This window comes from Pollachius pollachius, assembly GCF_949987615.1.
Source record: "Pollachius pollachius genome assembly, chromosome: 11".
In the NCBI taxonomy this organism is placed as follows: Eukaryota; Metazoa; Chordata; class Actinopteri; order Gadiformes; family Gadidae; genus Pollachius; species Pollachius pollachius.
In genome coordinates, this window is record NC_136944.1 from 14,414,017 (window position 1) to 14,438,007 (window position 23,991).

Genomic DNA, 23,991 nt, shown 5'->3' on the forward strand with positions numbered 1-23,991 from the left:
CGGGTGACAAGGAGAGAGAGAGAAAGGGAGAGAGGGAGAGAGAGGGTTAGAGAGAGAGATAGAGAGAGAGAGAGCGAGAGAAAGAGATAGAGGGTGGGTTACAGAGAGAGAGAAAGAAAGATAGAGGGCGGGTGAGAAGGAGAGAGAGAAAGGGAGAGAGGGAGAGAGAGGGTTAGAGAGAGAGAAAGAGGGCGGGTTAGAGAGAGAGAGAGAGATAGAGGGCGGGTGAGAGGGAGAGACCACATTACCCAGACCACTAGATGAAGCCGAGGCATCAAACTGCCTGCTTGGATGCATATGTTTAGATGTCGACATGCATCCGCCCACCCCCCCCCCCCCCCCCCCCCATGTTGTTGTGATGTCACACATGTGCACATGGCGGTATAGTATCCTTACACAGAGACGGGCCGACAACGGATGTGCCAACACAAAAACAGCAAAGTGGTTTTCAAGTCTGAAACAATTCAAAAACACATTGACAACATCAATCTCTCGTCCCCCAGCCATTCCTTCTAGATCCTTCTGTTCATCAAGCACAGATGAACCAGCGGAGGCTAAGCGTGAGCCCTCCGTCATGCTGGGAGTCCATCATCGTTAAGTCAACGATGATGATCGATTAGAGCAGGTCAGAGAGCAGAGTGGAAATGAAGTTTGGTGAAATGGTCAGATTTGCATTTTTCAATGACAAATAGAGGATGAATAGCCCTGTGATAGGGAGGGATAGAGCAAAAAAGAGAGAAAGAATGAGAGCGATCACTCACCCTTCCCCCTGGTGCCCTAAAAAAACCCAATCATATACTCGCCCACATGTCTTTGATTGATGTATTGGAGCATGAAAGAGAGAGAGAGAGGAGGTGGAGTCAGCCAGTAGCAAGCGTTGCATTTGTATTAGTGTATGTGGACCTTAAGAGATGAGCCACCTCTGTTGCATCATCTCCGGTCAGGTGGACAAAACAGATAAGCACAGATTTCTAAAGATGGTTGTTGCGCAAACGGCAGCTTCAATGTAAATATCAATTTACACCGGAGGAAATGAAACAAAAACATGACAGCGGTTGACGGGACTTGATACAGTAGCATTAAAAAATATAATAAAAATAAAATATCTTTCCGAAGAGCATGCGCAATGGTTTTTAATAGTTTTGTTCTGTTTTTCTTCATCAGAATACTGTAACATATTTTTTTCTTTTTCTTTTATTTACTAGTCAGTTTTACAGATATGCCGAGAAGACATCTAAAGATAGGTCACTGACATGCATGTTTTTCATGCTGAAAAGAATAACGATCACAACCATTAGAAACATTTCACATTGTAGACATCCCGAACGGACAAAAACCCCAAAAAATAAAATACAAATAACGAAACAAAATGAAAAGGACAAAGAACCACAAACGAGAAACAAATGGAATTCAACCATGAGAAATGTCAAGAGGTTCGGTGCACGGCGAGAAAGGGTTCATTTCTGTATTGTCAGGAGCAGGACAGGACGGGACGGGGGGGGGGGGATAGAGGGGGCGGGGCTTCAGGGTCAAAGGTCAGGATTGCTGGCCGCTCCATTGGCTGTCCATGGGGCGCCGCAGTAGCTCCTCCACGTGCCTCGCCACGTCCATGGTGTCGTCCAGGTCGAACTCCCCCTCGCCGTCCAGCATGGGGTCACTCCTGAGGGGGCAGGGCAGCACAACAGAGAGGCTACAGCACATCATGTGGTACCATAGGGGGCGGTGGACACACACACACACACCTGTACTCACACACGCGCACTAACACACTCATACATGTGCACGCACGCACGGACGCAGGCACACACACACCTGTACTAACACACGCGCACTAACACACTCATACATGTGCACGCACGGACGCAGGCACAGACACACACACACACACACACACAGGTGGTCCTCACATGGGTGGGTATATGGCGTAGCTATGTGGGTGACTGAGGGGGGCAGGCGAGGCACCGTGGTCCATGTAGGTGGGATTGCCGCTCGACGGGTCGTGATTGGCTGTGGCAAACCTGCAAAATTTCAAAAGAATCACACACACACACACATATTACACACACACAGACAATACAATATCTATCTCTATATATCTATCTTCCACAGTGGCCTAAGCAACATCTCTCTGTGGGCGTGCGGCTCCGTCCAGAGCTTCGTTAGGGCCGCCCGGTGCCAGGGGGTGAATGTATAGCCCGTTGGTCGCCATGGGCGGCCAGGCCGCGCCGGCCAGCTAACGAGTGCTAACTCCGGTGATGAGAGAAAGGAAAGCCCACTCAGGAAACCGCGGCGTCGCTAATTGTTTTGGCTCCGTCGTTGAGCTGCGCCGACGGCAGCGTCTGGCTTAATGTATCATCTGAATTCAGGAGCCGTCGTCCAGCGATTAAGTGTTATCGTTGAGGCAGCGCGGTGATTAAAATAATAGAGAAATAATAAGAAAGATGGAGGTGGGAGGACAGTAGATGAATCCCCTGAAGTGGAAGGAGAAAAGAAAGGAGAGCGCGGGGGGAGAGAGTACTTACTCAGGCACCACTTGTTTGATCTGTGGCTTGACGTAGCCGTCTACTGCTTTGGCTGTACCGGGAGACACACGTGCACACGCACACACACACACACACACACACACAGAACAACAATGAGTAAAACTTTGCTGTCAACTCAGATGTCATGATAGTTACACAAACGAAAAAAAGCAAACACCAGCGAAGAAGGTGATTGGTGAAACTCAAGGAGCACGATGTCCGTCACACATGTTCAAAACCAACAGGCTGAGAGAGGGGACTCACAGAGGGGTGGGGTGTAGTACTTGGCGAAGACGTCGTCCTTGGGCCGGTCGGGGTAAAGGAACAGCAGGTGGTTGAGGTCGCTGATGCGATCGGCCAGGGAGCGGATGGAGAAGTCTTTGGTTGTGTAGGGCATGAGATTCCACACCATCCTCTCACCTGTTGGACACACAGCATGCACACACACACACACACACACACAAACACACACACACACACACACACACACACACACACAGTCAATCCAAGAGATCCATCCATGTGCTCAAGCCAGGGAGTTCAAGAGGTTCATAATGTAGCCAGGGCCGCCTGTATGGTGTGTGCGTCAGGCGGCCTAGCTGTAGGGGACTCAGTGCGTATGTATGTATATGTGTTTGCCTGTAAGAGAAAAAAAAAGAGAGAAAAGAAATAAAGGGAGTGCAACAGAGAGGGAGTGTGTGTATGCGTATGTGTGCATGCTTGTGTGCGTACCTGCTTTGTTGGGGTTCTCTGCCACCCAGGCGATGGTGATGCCCCCTATCTCTGAGTCACTGAAGCGCAGCAGGAAGGTACCGTTGGGCTTGGAGAGCAGCATGTCCTGAGCCTGCTGCTTGTTCACAAAGCCTAGGATCGCTCTGCAGGAGGGAGGGAGAGAGGGAGTGAGGTAGGGCAGGAGAGAGAGAGAGAGAGAGAGAGAAAGCTCTCAACACCAACTGTTGACTTGGAGGTGCATCTCCAGGTAGCAAGGTTGCCATGGGAAAAGATAACAGTCATTATGTGCGGAAAAGAGTTATGGCGGAATGAATGGGCTGAGTACGACACAAGAAATTTGATTGAGGACAACCACTTTCAACCAAAGCAGGAACAACCACCAAACGTTTTCTCTTACCCATCATTCCAGTGTGGTTTGAGGTGTTTTTTCGTGAGCTCCATGACTCCGTCAAACCACTGCCAGAAGGTAAAGTTCCTGTTAGGCAGGCTCTCCTGTTGAAAACACAACATTTGATGGTTAGGTTTGCACATATAGCCTCCCCCCGGCCCCTCCATTACTTCAATAACATACCATTTGCAGCATCCACTCCACACCAAGGGGCAATACAAATATGGATGTGCACATGTGTACATATAATGTGTGTTTATGTGTGTGTGTGTGTGTGTGTGTGTGTGTGTGTGTGTGTGTGTCTGTGCCTATTCTTTATTAAGAGAGAGGTTTCTCTTTATGAAACACACTGGTGACTTAGGGAGACTCTAGGGAGAGAGCGAGGGGAAAGGGTATTAACAGAGGGACAGAGAAAGAGAGAGCTATAATTGTGTGTTCTTGCACATGTGAGTGTATGTGTGCACGCGTGCATGCTTGTGTGTGAGCGTGTGTGCGTGTGTTAACTGCTGTGCATATGGCCACGTGCATGAGTCAGTTTACCAACGGAAACGTGATGTTCCTGTAATCTAATGAGACGGATACTATGTGTGTGTGTGTCTGTGTGAGTGTGTGTCTGGAAAACAGCAGTGTGTTTTTATGCCTTCGCCAGCTGCTTTATGCCCGCGGCTGAATTAGGCTTTCAGCACCTGGACAAACACGGCCTTAAAGCCTTTTAGAACCCGGCCTAACCTTCAAGTGGACATGCACTTCATATGCAACATATAGATTTGCCACATGATGAGTCAACAAGGAACTGAAATGAAGAGTCTGTTGTTTGTGCTTGATGATAAAAAAAGAAAAAGACGTGCACAATCTCTGATCAATCTACCGCCACTGACCCTTTCTGTAAGTAGAGGGAAGTCTTGCTGGAAGTCAAGAGATTCGTGGGAGGTTTCTCATGCTCATGATGACAGTGTTTATCGGGTGCACATGTACTCAACTGAGTTTCAACGCAGCTGAAGCAGCCGGGCACTACGGCTGATCGAAACCATACACCCGTACTATCTCACACTGCACTATCTTTGCTCCTTGAACAATACGTCATAACACAGGCAGTGAGAGACAACAGAAGATTTGGGGATTTTGGGGAGGTTTGATACAGACCCTGTTGAATTGCGACCAGGTCATGGTCATGTTCCGGCAGTCAGACTCCGGGTTGCTGGAGAAGGCCTTGGTGGCCAGGAACATCAGGTTCTCATCAGACAGGCCCCGCTTGCTCTGCACCTCCGCCTTGTACTTCATATTAAGGGCCTCGCAGAGCTGGGGCCACAGCACCTTGTCTGGCACCAGGAAGGGGACCCGGCCCTGTTTGCAAAGTTAAATGGTGAATGGATGCATTTATATTGTGCTTTCCTAACCAGTGGCCACTCAAAGCGCTTTACAATATTGCTCTAACGTTCACACATTTATGCACACATTCACTCAAGGACGGCGGCGACAACCATGCAAGGCGCCAACCATGCAAGGCGACAGCCAGCTTGTCGGGAGCTGTGAGGGTTGTCTTTCTCAGTGACACCTCAACACTCCGCTAGGAGGAGCCGGGGACCGAACTAGAAACCTTCAAGGTACCAACTAGTCTGTTATACCTCCTGAGCTTTATGCCGGCCATAAGTACACAAATACAAAGTCTAATAAAAAACAAAGTCAAATAGAGAGCATTTATTGGAAAGTCTGAATGGGTAATATTACTATGAAGTGATTCTGGAACTCTCCAGAGTTACTGCACATGGGCAGAATGTGCTTGTGTATACGTTTGCACGCACCCGTACGAACACGGTACGAGACAGGATTGACAGACAGAGAGGGACGAAGACAGACAGAGAGACAGAGAGAGAGAGCGAGAGAGAGAGGCATGTACAATATACATCGAAGAAGAGAAACCGTTCTCACCGGTTCGGCAAAAGCATTATCCCACAGCACTGTTGCGGTGGCGTTGTTGTCCTGGCTTCCGTGTACGATCACCACTACTGGAAGAGATAATGTCTGTACGAGGAGAGAGGGGAAAGCCATTGTTGACACAGTACACCAACAATTTGTTCAACGTTTAGACACTAGGCTTTAATCCCAGGAAACAGGATTCCCAGGAATACACTTTCAAACATTTCCCGTTTCCCGAGAAAAATAGGAAAGGGAATTTCTTATTTTTTTTACAAATTGGAATTGGCCTGTATTTAGAGAACATATAGGTCCCATGTAAAGCTCTTAAAACATATGCGACTGCTGTGTGCGTGAGTTGTTGGAGCGCACACATATAATATATAAACACATATAATACACAAAAACAGTCAGGTTGCGAACTCAAAAGGTTTAGGCATATTTCTCCTTGCATGGCAAGTTGCTTGAAATATGACGTGTCATATTTCAATGTGACATGTGTCAATGTGTTTTATACTGTAGCTGAAGTTATACATAAAAAAATGTGCAGGAGTCCGTGGATTGTGTAGTCTCCCCAGGAAAAAAATCTTCAGGAAAAATATGAATCCCTGTGCATATACAATACCTTTTGCGTTTATGTATAAAATGTAAAATGCAGATCAGTAATTCTGATTGATCTGTGCCAACTTTCATGCAAGCAAAGCACTCATATGTACATTCAAGTCATACATATAGGTGACTGAACAGTGAGACTCAAGGCTATGCAACTATTTACTACTATAGCATACAGAGTGTGCACGGTAAGACGTAGGCGGACTCAGCCTTTGAGAGAGAGGGAATGCCTCTCTTTGGCACGCCATTGGCATGCCTTCCTTTACCTTGACTTGAAACACAAGCTCGTTCCCCGCCACGCTGAACTGGGACTCAAACAGGATGGTGAACTTCTCCTCTGTGACGGACTCGGCCCCTCGCCGGTCAGACCGCTTGATCCTCTTTAAAGACTAGAAAACAAACAAACAAACGCAACGGGTATTTTTGTTAACAAGGTCCTCGCTTTCCAGAGGTGGGAGGCAGGTGGGATTCACCTGTCGGTCCACCAGCGTTATGAGTGAGGCATGTCAGGTGACCACCAGCATTCGGTTTGGAGTAACACCTTCTTGAGTAACACTGGCTTGGTACATATCGGTACTTGGCCATTTGGCTAGGGGTCAGGGGGCTTGGCTGTAGGGTTAGTGTCATGGCCTCCTGTTGGCCCCTTCCTTCCTTGGCTCATCTGGCCTCCACTGTAAACCTCCTCCCTGGCTACTTGACAGCAGGGTTGGTGTGAAGAACACTGACACAGTATCTTTCAGATCCACTAATGTACCTTTCAAATCAGGAGGAGCATATGGGAAATACAAGACGATGCTATATCCAACACCACCGTTTCCCTCGGTATGCGTCTCAGTGCCATTATTCCGTTTGCAGGCACGCAACTCATTTATAGATAGATAGATACAACATTATTAATCCCCCGTAGGAGAAATGTGTTTGTTGCAGCAGCCCAGCAACCCATCTCGCGCTAGCTTTCTTGCCTTATGTATATCTTGTCGACAAGCTAGCTTCCAGGTCGTAGCAGCAGCAGCAGTAGCAGTAGTAGAGAGAGGCCTGTGTTTGAAGGCTATCAATGCTCACCATATTTCTGAAGTGGGCACTGAGTGTTCCCGTGGTCTGGTGGTACTCCATCACACAGTTGTTGTTGAGGATCTCCCCGCTGCTGTCGCTGAAGGACGAAAAAGGGACACTATCATTATTCACCATACATTTGGTTGCGTTGTTGTCGCTTCAAACAAAGCAACCAAAAGTGACCACCCCCAAGTCAAGAGAAGAACGTTCTGCCGAGCGTGACGAGGACACCTAAGAGAGGCTCAACATCCAGTTGTTTGCCTGTTCATATTTAGAAAAATCGGTTGGGAAATCTTTAAAAATAAAAACAGGGTTGATTCCCATTGCCAGCGTTTGTTCCCGTTCAAACCACCACCGCAGCACAACGAGCGGTTTAAGGATGAGGGAATGAGGGAAAGGAAAATAATGAAGGTAGTACTAAATATTCTCTTGAGTGTTGGCTTTACAGATGGCCGTTTGGCAGACTAGCCGCCGGGAGAGTAATGGCCGCTGGCTTCGATTCTGCCAGACAGGAGGAATGTTGGACGGGGCCGGAGAGGAGTCCAAATGTGGATTCTCTATGCACTCCAGATTCCTCTATGGCGCTCCTCAAGTTCCAGCCGTGTCTGAGCGGGACTCTATGGCCACACAGTAGGCCAGGGTACATTAAGAGAGCTGCCCCTGTCTTATAATATAGTTCATTCTGCTTCTGCTGTCATTCACCAACAAAAAAAACAACAATTTATCCTTATCCTCGTCTTCATCTTCATACCGCTTATCCGGGGTCGGGGTCAATTTATCCATGACAGTAAATCATAACAATGATATTAGTTTGGGGCAGGATGGCATAGAGGGTAAGCTGTACGACCCCAAGGAACCGGTTCGATCCCCAATGACGTGCATGATTCACTTCGAGTTGCTTTGGATAGAAGGGTCAGCAAAATAGTAGTAATAATAGTAGTAGTAATAGTAGTAAATGGCAACAACAATGTGCTCCATACTTACTTCCTTGTGCTTTCATTCTTCAGCAGGGCCTTGGCTTGCTGTTCACTGATGATGGTTGCTTTGACCTGTGGGGGGTTCATGTGCACGTTCAACTTGCCCCCCACCAGGAGACGCACGGTGGCCACAAATTTGGTCTGAGTCTTCAGCACCTGTGGAGGCTGCTTCTCAATGATGAATGTACTGGTAGGAGGGAGAGAGGGAGGAAGAGGGGGAACAGAGTGTTCAGCCCAGGTCGAGACATGGTGGGACCGTCAACAAATCCTGGCATGAATCATAAATATTCAGGGTTGTTTATCTGAAGTCAATGTAATTTATTGTATGTACTAGAAACAACAGATTTGGCTTCATCGGTGATTAACTTCCCTCTAGTCGTAAAAAAATATATATATTATTTCCCCTTTTTAATTAAGAAAAACGTTTTAAAAAGTTGTATATTTCATTCCAGTCCATAACATGCTGAAAGGCCACTTTTTTTTTATAATTTCCAAATCCCATACCATGCACTGTTCTCGAGAACATTCCCATACTCCCATACCTGTAGAGGAGAGTCCTAAACCCCTCTACTCTGTAGAGAGGTTCCTAAAAAATGTATTGTATTTTCTTTGTCACTCCCTATCCTTGCCGTTGAGGATCTTGGTGAGGATTTTATTGATTTTATTGTGAGTAGTGGTAAAATAAAAAAGTGTTGATCTGAGGTCCCGTAAAATGCTCATTGAGTCATCAGTAATTCCAGAAATATGTGTTTGGCTTTTAACCGGAATCAGAAGCAAATTTTATTGGATTGATAACGTATTTCTTTGCATTGTGAATGGCCATTGATTGTTTTTTGCGGTAATGATTAGGCTATTAGCTTGACTTTACAAACCAACTAATTGCACACTATAATGGTCCTTTATCGCAATAATGATCACTTAACACTTATAGTTGCTCTGCGCGCCACAGTCTTACACTGTTGTTTGCCTTTTTTCTATGCAACTCATGTTTCAAATACCCTTGTGGACGGCTGCACACAAACACACAGAGAAAAACCAAAGCAAACATAAGAGGGTATTACAAACAGGGCAATGATCAGCTCTCAAGGATATTAAGAATTCCGGGATGTTCAACAACAGTCATGATTGGGTTTCCTGAGAGCTCAATGAGTACTATCCCGGATTCAGTGTGGTGTGTATAAAAAAATTTGTTTTCGTCTGGTCAGAAATGAGATTTGAGGGGAAATAAGTCATGGAGGTTCTGTGGTATATGCATAAAAAAAAACTATAAAAAAAGTTATAAAATTGCTATCCACAACAACAGTCTCGAAGTCTTAAGAGAGTTGAGATTCATGAAACCTAAAGATAAACTTCAAACTTTCTCTTAAAGTGGTAGAACAACAGAACATTTTTATTGAAGGTCCCATGGCATGAAAATGTCACTATATGAGGTTTTTTAACATTAATATGAGAATGGCGAGAATGACGCGCCGATTTGGAATTTTCCCCGTATGTCGTCATACGGAGACATGTTACCCCCCCTTTGCCCACCCAGACAATTTGGCCCGCCAATGAGACAATGAGCTACAACCATGCGAGCGCCACATGTGTGTGTGTGTGTGTGTGTGTGTGTGTGTGTGTGTGTGGTACGTGTGAATATAAATACTGTAACGCAAATGTCACAGAGACACTACCAAATAACACTTCTTTGTTATTTGGATAACCGTTCTGCTGTTGGTGTTATGGCGCATAACACATCAGGGTCTCTGGTATTTCCACAACGAGACTCGTAGTAGAGCTGCGACATGGAGGAGAAAGGGATTGTTGCCCACGATTGTCTCCCGCCGGAGCGCCGCTTCCCCGCTGCCCGCTGCAGAGGCGGCGGTGCCTCGGCAGCGGAGAGCTCCAGGACTCTCGGACTAGAGCCCCAGGACTTCCGCCGGAGCACCCGGAGTGTTGTGGAATATTTACAGCACGGCCAAAAGCTGTGTGCACCTCGCCACTGCGATACGTCCATTGTAAACACGATCGCATGGTACCGTGGCCGCAAGCTGCTCAGTGTCACACACCCACCCTCCACCTTGACCCGCCTCTAAAAAACGGCACGTTTGTGGAAAGCTTATTCGGGGACTGGCCCGTAGTGGCTGTAATTCTGCACCACAGCTGAATTTCTTGAACGTCTTCCAAGTACTGTATTAGGGGCCCACTAACAGCTATATAAAAGCATTCATAAAGTATTATGCCATGGGATCTTTAACTATTTTTTTTACATTTTTACAGGTAATGAAGGTGAGCATTAAGCATCAGATAATTATGTTCCATGAGATCCATTGCAATCTTGTGTAATTTCATTCAAACAATTTCCTTCTACACCCTGAATCAAGGGTGGAGTCTATTTACCCTCCTGGATACAAGCGGCTGACCAATCACTGTACATTCTTATTGCTGTGACGTTCGGCGGAATGAAGCAACGGCGGCACTTGACGGTGTTTCAGACTCTGATGAAGTGCACACTACACAAAACAAGGGGATTCAGAACACACCCCTAATCCTGAGTCTCTCCAAGACTGTGTTGCTCAGCTGACATTGAGTGTAAACCGTTTGACAGTTTCCTGTCAACATATACGGTCGGTTTGTTACATCATCGGTGGATACATCCTTCTGTGATATATTTTACATTTTAAGATCTGGCTGACCATCCTTTTGCACAAATTGACCAACACTTGGCAAATTTCCTGCATTCATCTCTGCCATTTGCGGTCACGGCAAATGGCAGAGATGGTTTTTTAATCGATCTGCAACTCCTACACACACTTCTGGCTCTTTCTTCTCACTAGAATCAACCTCTCTCTGGGCCTCTCCCTCTCCCATCGGAGCAGTGGTCTGCTCTGATGGTAAAGACTCTTAGGGCCCTATTTTTAACAGTCTGAAACGCAATTGAGAAGTGCGAAACGCAAGTAGCTCTGTGGGCGGATCTCTGGCGCTGTTGGAATTATACCTTACATTTACATTTACATTTAGGGCATTTAGCAGACGCTTTTATCCAAAGCGACTTACAATAAGTGCATTTGTTACAATATACGGGCTGATAAATGACGCTTGCGCCCAACGCAAATCTAAAATGGGATGGTCTGAAACCCGTAGGTGTGGTTTGGGCGTAACGTGCAACAAACCAATGAGAGTGCCATCTCCCATTCCCTTTATGAGCCAGCGGAATTTGAACTTGACGAGTTTATGTTTTGACAGCGCGTTTGCAGTCTCTGCTGAGACAGATGCATGACCACATGAATTTCAAACTTCAAATGGCTCAGTTTATGACCAAATAATAGGCCTAATTCACAGATGCAATAGTGTTTTCTTCTACAACTTCAGAAACGGAGTCGTCATGTAAATTTCGGCAAAGAGAACTTAAAACATAAATGATATCGTCTCTTACCAGTATTGTATACATTATCAAATGCCTATTCCCAAGAAAAACATAAGGTCTTTAGGCAAGCGGATGGAGAACACAATATTTTTTGATTTGGAAAAGGTTCAAAATCTGTTTGATTTGAAAATGGAGGACGGTTAAGTGGGGAATCAAGCAATGGGTAAGAGACACACAAACACACACACACACAGACACACACACACACACACACACACATTGTAGATAACATGAGTTATTAGGATGGGGAGGTATCTAAGAATCTAAAACGCAAGTCAAAGCAGGGAAGGAAGGAAACAAGGTTTTAATTCCTTCCCAAACATTGTGCATCAAAGTCACTTTACCCCCAGGGGTTGCTAATCCAAGGCACACACACACGCACACGAAAAGAGACAGAGAGAGAGAGAGAGAGAGAGAGAGAGAAAGAGAGAGAGAGAGAGAGAATAGAGAAACTTTGCCCCTTCTAGAAACTTTTGTTGATATATTTTTGTGACTTATTGTCAATAAACCATCAGGCCCTTTATTGAAACACAGACACACACACATACACATAAACACACACACACACACACACACCTGGTAACCAGTGCTGAGATGATGTCGGTGACGGTGCTGTTGAGGTCGTTGAGCAGCTCCTCGATGGGCCCTGGGATGGGCAGCTGCTGCCTGAGGTGCTCCGCCCTCCGGATCTGCTGCCGGTTCAACCAGGTGGTCTCCGCCAGCTTCTCACACCTAGCACCCACACACACACACACACACACACACACACCCACACACACACACACACACACACACACACACACACACACACACAAAGACAGAGACAGACACAAAGAGAGACACACACAAACTCACACACACAAACACACACACACACACACAAACACACACACACAGAGACACACAAAAGAAAAATGGGGTTGAAATACGGGGTTGAACATGTGTGTATGCTATATATTTCATTTTTTAATTTTTTTTATACTTAACCGTTTTTTTTGGTTTACTCTTGTATTTTTGGCCTCATTGTGTAAAGTGCCATATTAATAAATGTCTTCTCCTTCTGCATCGTCTTCATCACTCTTTTTGATATTAAAATAACGACAAAATTCACTGCGTCCCTCTCTCGTAAGACCAGCCCCAGAATGCCATTCAATAGCCCCGAGGTGTAGACCACGGCCATACCTACCCCACCCCAGACACCTCTAGGGTGGGCGTGTCAACCTAGTGGGAGGGGGCCAGGTGGTGGCGTGCAATGGAGGAGGTGGATGAGGGCACTTAAAAACAAACAATATGTGTGTCTGTGTGTGTCTGTGTGTGTGTTTAGGTGTATTTGTGTGTGTGTGTGTGTGTGTGTGTGTGTGTGTGTGTGTGTGTGTGTGCGTGTGCGTGCGTGTGTGTCTGTGTGTGCGTGCGCGTGCGTGTGTGTGCACGTGTGTGCGTGCGTGCGCGTGTGCGTCTGTGTGTGTGCGCGCGTGCGTGCATGTGTGTGTGCGTGCGTCTGTGTGTGTTTGTGCACGTGTGTGCGTGCGTGTGCGTGCGTGCGTGCGTGCGTGTGTCTGTGTGTGTGTGTGCGTGCGTGCGTGCGGGTGGGCTCGGCCCTCCTCACCAGGACTGCAGGACGTCCAGACCCCCCTCGGGGGGGGCCCCGTTCCCGGCCAGCTGCTGGCGTCTCTTCCACTGGAGGAGCTCGTCCTCCAGGATGACCGTCTGCTGCTTCCTCAGCAGCTGCAGGGTCTTCTGGTGCTTCTCGGCCAGGTCCTGCAACGCCACGGGGGAGGAGGGGAGGATCTGGTTAGAATGTGGGGGTGGAAGATGACCTGGAGGCTCAGCCTTGCTGGAGCGTGTTGCTAGTTGGTCGGTTTCCCAACGAGAGGCATGGATGGGGGGGGGGGGGGAGGGGCGGTGGATTGAGCTTTCGCTTCATTCCTATTTTTATATGAATTTGCATGAACGACGCATAACCTTTACAATTAAAAAAACAGACAATATAACGGGGTAACGCCCCCCCCGTGAGCAGGACGAATCAAAACGAACGAAAAGAGCAGCAACAACATCGCCGAAGAGAACAACTAAGATACACCAGCCTTTTGACAAAACAACTTGACGCTGCAATATCGTTTGTCACATAAAGTTAAACATGTGAAAGGAACGGATATCCCTCTATCGAAGGTGTCTCTCGCCTCTGGACCCCGTGTGGGCCAAAGTCTCCCTCTCTCTGCCAGTAACATTCAGTTCTGGGCGTTCCGTCGGCCGACGACAACGCCCGGAAGGAGGTGAGACCAATGTCATGTCATGTCACGTCACGTGGTGCTTCCCCCTACCAGTCTGTACTTCTGTAGTGTGTTGGCCTCCCTCGTCAGCCACGCCTCCACGGTCGCCCTCTTGCTGAGCAACGCCGGCTCCCGCAGCTGTCTGTCAGCAGGGGGCAGCGAGGCCAGGCTGGTCAGCTGGGCTGGAGGGTTGGCGGGGGTTGGTGTGGAAGAGGGAAGAGGTGGGGGTTGGATTGAGGGAGAAGGGAAGGGGACGGGGGGGAAGGCAGAGGCCGAGGTAAGCAGGGGGTCGGGGTGTGTTTGTGTGTGTGTGTGTGTGTGTGTGTAACGTGTGATGCATACACAAAATGTGTGAATTCCCACATGAAAATTGATTTAAATACAAAGACAGACACACACACACACACACACACACACACAGACACACACTTATGCGAGTACAATCAGATAGATGCAACTGAAGCACACAGGCAAACTCGTGCTTTCACAAACGTGGAAGCTCACACGCACATGCATGCATGCACTTACACACACACACACACACACACACACACACACAGACACAAACACACACAGTAGAGCAATGATTAACCCAGTGGCAGCAGCACTATCTCTGGCATTATACAACAGTCCCATAGATCCAGGTGATGGATCTTCCCCCGCCAGGGACCATAAAGCTCAGGGCTGCCGGGCGAGGGGACATGGGAAATTTCTTATCCTGTAGCGTTGTACCAACAAGCAAACAGAGCCTCCCCACCACCACCTCAGCACTTTTAACCCTGTTCAAGACAAAAGATGGTTCCTTTGACATCTCTTCAACTATGGGATAGCTATGAACAGTCCCCTCACCGTCATCGTTTACAGTCCAAATCAGTTTCACTTTCAGTTTTGCTCTCATTAGATGTGCGCCCGATGGCTGCCGAGCTCACCCTGGATGCGGAGGCTCTCCTGGTACTGGATGATGAAGTACTCCTGGTTGTGCTGGAGCTTGCGCAGGTCGTTCTCTGTGTCCTGCGTGAGCAGGCGCAGCTCCTCGAAGGCCTGGTTGATCTGCTGGTACTTGTGGGACATGCTGTCCATCATGCTGCCCACCGGAGAGCTGGACTGCAACACCCAGGTACACAACGACAATATCAGCAATAAATAAACAACAACAATAATTAAAATAGAATAAATACCCTCCACAAGAATGAGCTAAATAAGCAAATAAAAAGTCTAAAGGGGAAATAGGGCAGGATTTATATGTGTGTTTCGAGTCGTTGACGCCTGGCCAGTAATTATGAGTTTGCTATGTTGTAAAAAAAAACAAGAGGAAAAAAAAGGATGCCAAAAAGACTGAATATAAAAGGAAAAACATGGGGTAGGGGGGTCTGACCACTGACTGACTCAGAAACCCTCCCAGCTTGGGGCCTCAGGCAGATAAAGCAACACCGGGAGCAACATCGACCGGCATATTATGTGGTCCGAGCGCTCGTAACTACGGTGGAAACAGTGAGGACCGGGCAGTGGGGAGTGGAAGAAATGTGTCTTCTCTTATCGCGCCGCGGCCAGACGGCACGGTCAGTTAAACCCGGGGAACGCCAAGGGTATGGCGTTGTCTTGAGAAATGAACGCAAAACAAAGCGGAACCCCACACACACACACACACAGACACCCACACACACACACGCAAACACTGAATGTGCATGGAAAGGGTTTTATAGTCTGGACGTGCTAGGATTGGAAATCAATTGAGCCCAGGAGTTATTGATGGTCAGTCGCTTCACGCACCACTGCCGTTATGGTTTCATAACCGGCTTCCCTGTTGATGTAACATCTCTGACCTCCTCCCTGGCTAGAGATAAACACACACACACTCTCCATATTCATGTCACCTCTGCAGGTAATGTTTGTGTATTCACCACTTCAACATACTCGCGACCGGCATATAGCCTGCTGCAGAACGTATATATGTGTTTGTGCATTAACGCAAATGTGTGTTTGTGTGTGTGTGTGTGTGTGTGTGTGTGTCTGTGTGCGTGCGCACGTGCGAGCCTGTGTGTTTCCGCGACGACCAAACCAGAGGCACGCCGCGGCGCTCGCCGCCGCCGCCGCCGCCACTGGCGCAGCGCTCGTCTTTGCGTCAGGCCGCCCACTCCAAAGACCTGGTTTGTGCCTTAATAGAGAAGGAGTGCTCCCTCCGGCCCTCCACTCACGTTGGTGGCCTCCCTGACGAGCCGCTGCTCCGTGTAGAGGATGTGTTTGATGCAGCGCACCAGCTCCAGCGGGCAGCGGTCATACGTGCTCTGAAAGGCGAGGAGCACATGAGCCCGTGTTAGCGCGTGTTAGCCGCTGACTGTGCGAGCGGGCCGACGCACATGGCCCGCCAATTTAGCCACACGTCAAGACCACTCCCCGCCCCCCCCCCCCCCGGCTCCGGAGCCCAACGCTTAACCCCCCATTAAGACATGAATAATGAGAGCCATCTCTGGAGCACGAAGCATAACAACCTCCCCCCTAACCCAACCTGCTGGCCCACCCTGCTGAACCCCATTCCCCCCCCAAGCGGGCGTGAGACACGCACATGCATGCACACACACGCACTAGTGCGAGCACCCACCAGACGCGCACACACACACACACACACAGACACACACACACACTCTCCACTCAATGCCTCCACCTCGAGCAATAGCACACACACACACTTTTGTATTTCAGTCCTGAAACTGATAATGCACTGCAGCAGCTCCCTACAATCTTTTGCGACGCATGAAGGGCGTCTAGAGAGAGAGAGAGAGAGAGAGAGAGAGAGAGAGAGAGACACACACACACAGGGGAAAACGAGGGGACAGCGGGAGAGCTGAGAGAAGGTGCCACATCATAAACAGTAGTGTTGGCTTGTTACTAAGGCCATTGCTTTGGATTCCCTCTGCTTGTTTTTCTAACGGAGAGGACAAACTGTTCCCAAACACTTTCAGATTCCATTTGTTTCTTTCCAAGAGTCCAAGCCACAAGGTTGGAACCCAAAGGGGGGCGGGAACGGGGCCTACCTTGAGCTGGCTGGCGTAGTGGCCCAGCTTGATCTTCAGCAGGAAGCCATCCTCCCCCACCTGGTGCTCTGCCTTGTTCTGCAGCTCCTGGATCAGACCCTCCAGCATACGTTTGGCTTTGAACTCCTCCTGGGGGTTCTCCAGGTCGATGGCATCCCTGGACCCACACAAACACATGCACACACACGCAAACACACAAACACACCCACACGCAAACACACACATACAAATGTGCACACACACGTGCACACACACACACACGCACAGGGGCATGCACAGACACAAACACACACGCACAACCCCCCCTCCACACACACACACACACACACACACAGGCGTACACATAGACACACAAACACACGCATACAAACACACGTGCACAAACACACAACTGTTATGTAGGCTAACTTATTCTCCAACTGCATACATAGTAACAACGCAAACCCCTGTCAAAAAACCCCATGCATCCACGTGCATTTTAGCAAATGGGATATTCGGCTTTGAACAGTCCTACTTTCATATACAAACCTGCTCACAAGAGGTTGAAGTACTGAGCGTGAGTGAACAAATGGACAAAGAGGAAGAGGAAAGAGGACCTTGTCCAGACAAACAAGTGCGATAGAGTATTCTGTCTGATACCACACACAAAAAACTCTCACACACACACACACACACACACACACACACACACACACACACACACACACACACACACACACACACACACACACACACACACACACACACACACGAACACACGAACACACACACAGGCTCCACAGGGCACTTTGCACATTGCAACTCACCAGAGCTGGCCCTCGATCCACTGGGACAGGTAGTGTCGCACCTCGATGGGGAAGTGCTGCCCGTAGAGGGACTGCATCTGGTGCAGCGCGTCCCCCTGCAGTTGCTGGGCCTGGATCCACACCGCCATGCTTCCACACCCTGTTGGGAGAGAGGGGAGAGGCAGTGGGTGAGGGGGGGTCGTTGGAGGAGGGGGGGGGGGGGGGGGGTGTTATGAAGAGGTGGTGGAGAGGGCGAGGATGGAGTAGATGGAGGTGGAGGTGAGATGGGGGTGGGTTTGGAGTTGGAAAGGTAAGAGTGGTGAAGGAGGGGTTAGAGGTGGAGAGGCGGGGGGGTTGGAGGTGGAGAGATGGAGGTGGAGGGGTGGCTCGAGGAGGGGTTAGAGGTGGAGAGGCGGGGTTGGGTGGAGCTGAAGAGTCAAGGGTGTTGGAGGTGAAGGGGTGGGTGGAGATAGAGGTGTCAGGGCGGGTAGATATGGGGTTGGAGGGGATGGGCTGGGTGGGGATGTAGGAGTAAGATAGACAGAAGCACATATGGGGTTAATAAGAAAAGCAGAGAGGATGTGAGAGGAACATGGGGGGTTAACAAGGCAGTTCAAGTGGTAAGAAACAACACCAATTAAAATATGGGAGACAGACGGACAGATAGGCGGGCAGACACACAGGCAGAACACAGAGTGTTGCCAGCGCTCACAAATCAAATCTCAAGGTATCAATGCGCAGTCCTCTAAGCAAGAGAGAGAGAAAAAAAGAGGGAAAAGGAGAGATCAAGAGCAAAAGACAGAGACAGAGAGAAGAAGAGAGATAGAGAAAGAGAAAAACTGATGATGGATTGCACAGAATAAAAATAAACGAATCCATAAAAAGTCACTATTCGTGACCAGCATTGAACAAAAAGAACGCTGTGAAACTCCAAATAATCCTGCCTTGGTTCTCCCAGGCTGGATGCAGCCCAGCCATAACCCCTTTCAGTCCTTAAGACAATACTGACAATGTCTCCAGAAATATCTAACAGAGGCCAATATGTCACAACCGCCTCATATCCCTTAACCACAGGGTAATGTGTGACACACAAAAAAAACAAAACCTAAGCTGCTGGGCCAACAGCCTTACGATGAGTGTGTGTGTTTGTGTGGGACCTTGACATAGAGAGGAATTGAACCTGCATTTGTTTCCAGTTGAGACACACACAAACGCACACGCATTTGTGTGTGCAATCACATTGTTCCCATATGTGTGTGCACGCTCACGCGTGCACACACATATGCAAATTATCAGGGAACAATGTGATTTGGAGTTGCCATTGTGGTACGCAAGATAAATGATTGTTAAAAGCAGCAAGCAAATGCTGCAAATATGTTTGTAAGAAAGAAGAAAGCTGTAAGAGCCGGCCGTATTGGAACTTTATCATTACGTTAATGAGATGGTGTTGCGGGGCACGATATCCAGTCGGAGGGAAAGCACTGCCTCAATTTCATAATACTAGTGCCTTCTAACAGCTGGAGCAACAATACTGCAATGTTGTTCTTCTCCTGGACCCAACTTCAACTTATGGTAAATATTAATTATGAAATTGATTGTCTATTGTTTTTGACATTACTCCACGCTATGATGCTCGACTATAACTGCATGAGTTAGCTAGCTAGTACTAAACTAGCCTAAAGATCCAGTGCATATTAGGGACAGGATAACAATGGAGAAATTATCAGATGATCTGAGATATGAGCAGGATGGTAATAGGATGAATATAGGTTTAAGGAGGGGGGGCAAATCACCAAATGAATATACCAGTCTATGCTTGATGTAGTTGGTACTTTAACCAGAATAGTTGTATAGTTAAACTCCTTTCTACCTGCAGAGAACTGACCACTAATCAAGCTGCTGTGATTACGTTCGAAGCAAGTTACAAGGGACTATGGTGGGTTTGGCTGCTATGCTGTAGTCTGATCCACTTGAAGGTGCCCAGCAGAACAGATACTGCGGTCTACTGCAGTCGGAGTCACCAGCCAAGGGGGTAAGAATGCTGCCCTGCTCTAGAAGACAAGGTAATTACAAGGTAATGGCTAGTGTTGACACAGAGCCACCCCAGCTCAAAAATGGAGATCTGCTGGATCATATTGATACTTGATAGTATTTTGAAGCATTTTAGGTAGATGGAAGAACGACCAATTAATTTCTCGTCTACATAATTGATCTTTGATAGAAACATTAAAAGGGGACATATTATACCACCAGGTGTGAGTGTGATTAGCCTTACGAGCCGTTTCGAAAATCTGCTAATCACACTCACAACTGGTGGTATAATATGTCCCCTTTAAACCAACACGATGCAGGAACTTTTTTACTTTCTGGTCATATACATAGCACCCCTACTAAATTAAATGATCAGGCAAAGTGGAGAAGTTGAAAGTTCCCCGGATATAATGAAGATGATGATTCCATTGCATACGGTGAATATTTCCACATTGTGTTGTCAGACTGCATGTCAGTAAGGTGACTCAGGAGGGGAAGGCCGCATTAATGTATGTGCGATAAAAACAAGCAGTTTTCCAGTTTCGGTGACGACCCTTTTTCTCCACTTTTGCACATTGAGATGCGTTTCCATCAGAACATCACAGCAAAGTATACGCTTCCAGTCAGAGCTTCCAACTCTAGTCTCTGGCAGTATTCAAAGAAGAGAACCAACTTGGTCACAGTTAGACAAACTGGACATTCAATAAAAAAATTGTTCTGTAACTAGTTGTACTAATGCCTTTTTATGGGTTTCTTTTTGTCTCTCCTCAACAGGCATGCATTAAGGGGGCTGCTTGGTGATGAAATGGATACACTCACTGCATACGACCTAGGGAAAGAGATTCTTGTAATGGAGGGCCGACCCAATCTCATCAATCGGACTTTCAGACGCATGCATTGGGTACACCAAAGTCCAATTTTGCGTGCAGTTAATACGGTAATCCTTCCCATTAACTGCTGTGGAGAGCAGAAATGTCCAAACACCACGCATTACCTTGAAAAGCCATGAGGAGAGCAGCAAACCGGAAAACAACATACATTTTATTCTCAGTGGAAAATGCAATAATTTCATATAGTTAAAGTTATAGTTATAATCTTTATTCAGTAATTGTATTTGAATTATAGATTGTTAGTTTTTACGAATAATTATTCTTTAAGGTCTCGCCAAAAAATAATTCAATACTTTTTCTATCATTGCTATGGTGGTTGATATGGAAGCTGCTATCGCTGAAAAACATTCATGGTTTCTGACCTAAAGTTTACTCACAGTGGAAAATGCAATATTAAGATTGTTTCAGCCTTCAAATGCATTGATTACTGTTCTACCAAGAATTATCTTCATTCAGCTATTGTATATACTGTTTAGTTAGTAAACATTGTTTTTCATGCTCATTTGTGGTTTTGAGGCAATAAAATCGGGGTAGACTACATTCTGTTATAACCCACATACATATTCTACATATTCTAAAATAACCCAAATTATATTTTATTATCTATGATAACACAGTTATCGCATATATGCACTGGTTTACAACCAATGGGCATCATTTCATTTTCTGTAACATGCACACATATATCCTGTATTTAATACATGAACATGTTATATAAACACAACATCCTGAACAACCCCTGAAATGATTGATTCTTGGTTCCTGTGATAGGAGCAGGATGCTGTGATGATGAACATTCACAATATATACAATGTCAGCACAGTTCATGTTTCTTAAGAGTTTAGGAGTTCTATGGAAAGTGTTGTTTACACAAACCCAGATAGAGATTCATCACCAATAGTGCACCTCAGTCATTTACTAATTTAAAGAGAAATGATTTAGACGGCTTTACTACAAATAATGGCTCACTTGTTGCCATAACGACATCAATGTTCTACATTCTAAAAAACGGATAGAATTTACTGGCCGCTTTTAACATTAATTTATCTGGTGTAACACTGGCAACTCCAGGGCACATCGTGCCCTGATTGGATGATCAAGAGCCTAGTAAAATCAAGTGTCCCCATTGGCTAGAAATTAACAGCGCAAAGTCGCTGTGTGTGTAGACTGTTCTGTACGTATAAGTGGATGGGTAAGTGCATTGCTTCCAGATAATGGCTTTGTGTTTATTTAGATTGTTATGTTTGTGTATAAGTGAATGCCTAGGTGCATGCTATCAGATAAAGGCTTACACATGCACATTCACATCCGGCATAGACATTAAAATATACATTGATTAAGAGCCAAATCGCCCGCCATACAGGATGGGTAAAATGGTTTGATGATGAGGGTCTGTTTGTGTGTGCATGTGTGTGTGCGTGTGTGTGTGTGTGTGTGTGTGTGTGTGTGTGTGTGTGTGTGTGTGTGTGTGTGTGTGTGTGTGTGTGTGTGTGTGTGTGTGTGTGTGTGTGTGTGTGTGTGTGTGTGCGTGCGTGCGTGCGTGCGTGTGTGTGATGGGTGTGGTGTGGTGTTTGTGTGTTTGGGTGGGTTGTGATGTGATTTGATGTGTGTGGGGGTGTGTGGGGGTGTGTTGGGTGTGGTGTGTGTGTGCGCTGTATATGTGTGTAGCACTGCCTGTGGAACTAGAGGAAAATGTATTTATTAATTATTTTTCTCGGTGACTGGGCGTTCTGGAACTGTGTTTAATGGGCTGTGGCATCAGTGTTTTCTGCTTTGTCAATGGTTGTTTTGCTGACAGAGATGGCCCAACCCATATTTCTCAACAACAACATCACTTGTTTTACTTCCTGATTCTGCATTAACCAGCAGTTCAATATTTTATACATACTCTGTTGTCCCCCGATAATCTCTCCCTCTTGCCAGCTCTCTCTAAGTGACTTTTTTGGTTCTCATCTGATGATAATGTGGATTACATATGCGTGTGTGCACATCATCAGAAAAGTATTCATGATACCAACAAAAACATGCCAAACACTAGCCCTTTCACAGGAAACTGTCTCTGTTTCTGATAAAGATATCTAAATAGACCCTATTCGATTTGCATCAGAACCTTTATTTTGTAGGATAGGACACATTGATCTGTGTTATAGTTTACATAGAGCATGAGGACTACTTGATGGTATGTTGCAGGTGTGATTTTACACATTTTCTAATTTTATTAGCAATTAGTAATACTACCAATACAAAATAATGATGTTCATAACCAAAATCAATATCCTAATAATAACAAATAATAATCATGATTCAAATTCTAAAAGTCAAGACAGTGAAAACAGTAGGCCCAAGCTATTTCCTAACCGAAAGTAAAACGCTCTCAAATTTGTGGTTGTGGATACGATCATTATCTGTCAGCATTTTCCTCCAGTTGAGCTGGAAACTAAGAGTCTGTGAGTAATAGATGGGAACTGCTAGCCTGTAGGCAGGGACTTTAAACCTTCTAGCCAATGGATAGGCAAAACGACTCTTTCAGCCAATAGGAAGGGACTGTGAATCGGGGTTACTGACCCAATAGGAAGGGACTGTGAAACTGGGTTGGCGGAGATCAGTAAACCGAGTCTAACTGTGATGGACGTGTTCTAATCTGCAGCAGCGACACTAATACAATAAGCATAAGCTAATGCCCTCGCAGACGTAGATCCCTCAGTGCCCTGACTTCAATTCGACACCCACACCCTGCACTCAGCCACCGGATTGCTTGATGCCCAAGAACATCCACAAACTGTCACAACACTTCCCTCCACTCTTGAGAACCAACTGCTTCCAAAGGTTTTAAAAAGCTTTCAAAAGTTCACCTTCATCTCTAACAGACATTGATAGGGTGGACCTTTTATTAAAACACCAAAAGCAAATGTTAGGTCGCTCTCTGTTGATCACAGAGGTAAGGGGACAAATATCTAACCAAATGAAAGGCATTAGCTTTCAGATGCTATTATGTTGTTTTGCGCATGAATACAATTATATGGCCAATCAGCCATTGAAGTAACTGCATTCCTTTCAGGGGATTTGTTAACTCTTCCTAGTATTCTCCTAATCTTGTTTCTCATGTGAAGACAACCATAGCTTTGACTCAGATGACCTTGAGGAACATAAATACAAACAACACAAGTAAAAAAGGAAGTAACTGTGGAAGTCAAACACTTTGTATCTCTGAGGGTAGCTATGGCAATTATCAGCTCTGTCATCCAACCCAACTGGCCAATCAGGAGATCTGCTCTCCTCCGACGTAACCATCCAATCAGAGTCTGTCTATAATAATAATCCTAAATGGTCTTCCTTGCCTGCTGATGTTTGCTATGCCATACAAGCCTGCAAACACACA

The 23,991-nt window shown here is 46.6% G+C and overlaps 1 protein-coding gene across 2 annotated transcripts in view; it reads right to left on the reverse strand.

The window, feature by feature from the left end:
* Positions 1 to 359: 359 nt before the first annotated feature.
* stat5a (signal transducer and activator of transcription 5a) overlaps positions 360 to 23,991 on the reverse strand; it is a 57,817-nt gene continuing 34,185 nt past the window's right edge. The window contains exons 3-20 of one of the 2 annotated variants that reach the window (XM_079746785.1): positions 17,713 to 17,851; positions 16,907 to 17,063; positions 16,070 to 16,159; positions 14,804 to 14,978; positions 13,926 to 14,056; positions 13,211 to 13,362; positions 12,181 to 12,336; positions 8,206 to 8,385; positions 7,231 to 7,318; positions 6,435 to 6,557; positions 5,572 to 5,664; positions 4,786 to 4,986; positions 3,652 to 3,746; positions 3,255 to 3,397; positions 2,787 to 2,942; positions 2,523 to 2,574; positions 1,908 to 2,018; positions 360 to 1,660 (exon numbers count right to left, since the gene is read on the reverse strand). In XM_079746785.1, coding sequence (XP_079602911.1) covers positions 1,537 to 1,660; positions 1,908 to 2,018; positions 2,523 to 2,574; positions 2,787 to 2,942; positions 3,255 to 3,397; positions 3,652 to 3,746; positions 4,786 to 4,986; positions 5,572 to 5,664; positions 6,435 to 6,557; positions 7,231 to 7,318; positions 8,206 to 8,385; positions 12,181 to 12,336; positions 13,211 to 13,362; positions 13,926 to 14,056; positions 14,804 to 14,978; positions 16,070 to 16,159; positions 16,907 to 17,063; positions 17,713 to 17,840 — 2,355 coding nt within the window. In that variant the 5' untranslated portion in view covers positions 17,841 to 17,851 and the 3' untranslated portion in view covers positions 360 to 1,536. Of the gene's footprint in view, positions 1,661 to 1,907; positions 2,019 to 2,522; positions 2,575 to 2,786; positions 2,943 to 3,039; positions 3,162 to 3,254; positions 3,398 to 3,651; positions 3,747 to 4,785; positions 4,987 to 5,571; positions 5,665 to 6,434; positions 6,558 to 7,230; positions 7,319 to 8,205; positions 8,386 to 12,180; positions 12,337 to 13,210; positions 13,363 to 13,925; positions 14,057 to 14,803; positions 14,979 to 16,069; positions 16,160 to 16,906; positions 17,064 to 17,712; positions 17,852 to 23,991 lie in introns of those variants that run through there. The other variant, XM_079746786.1, reaches the window with a different exon arrangement.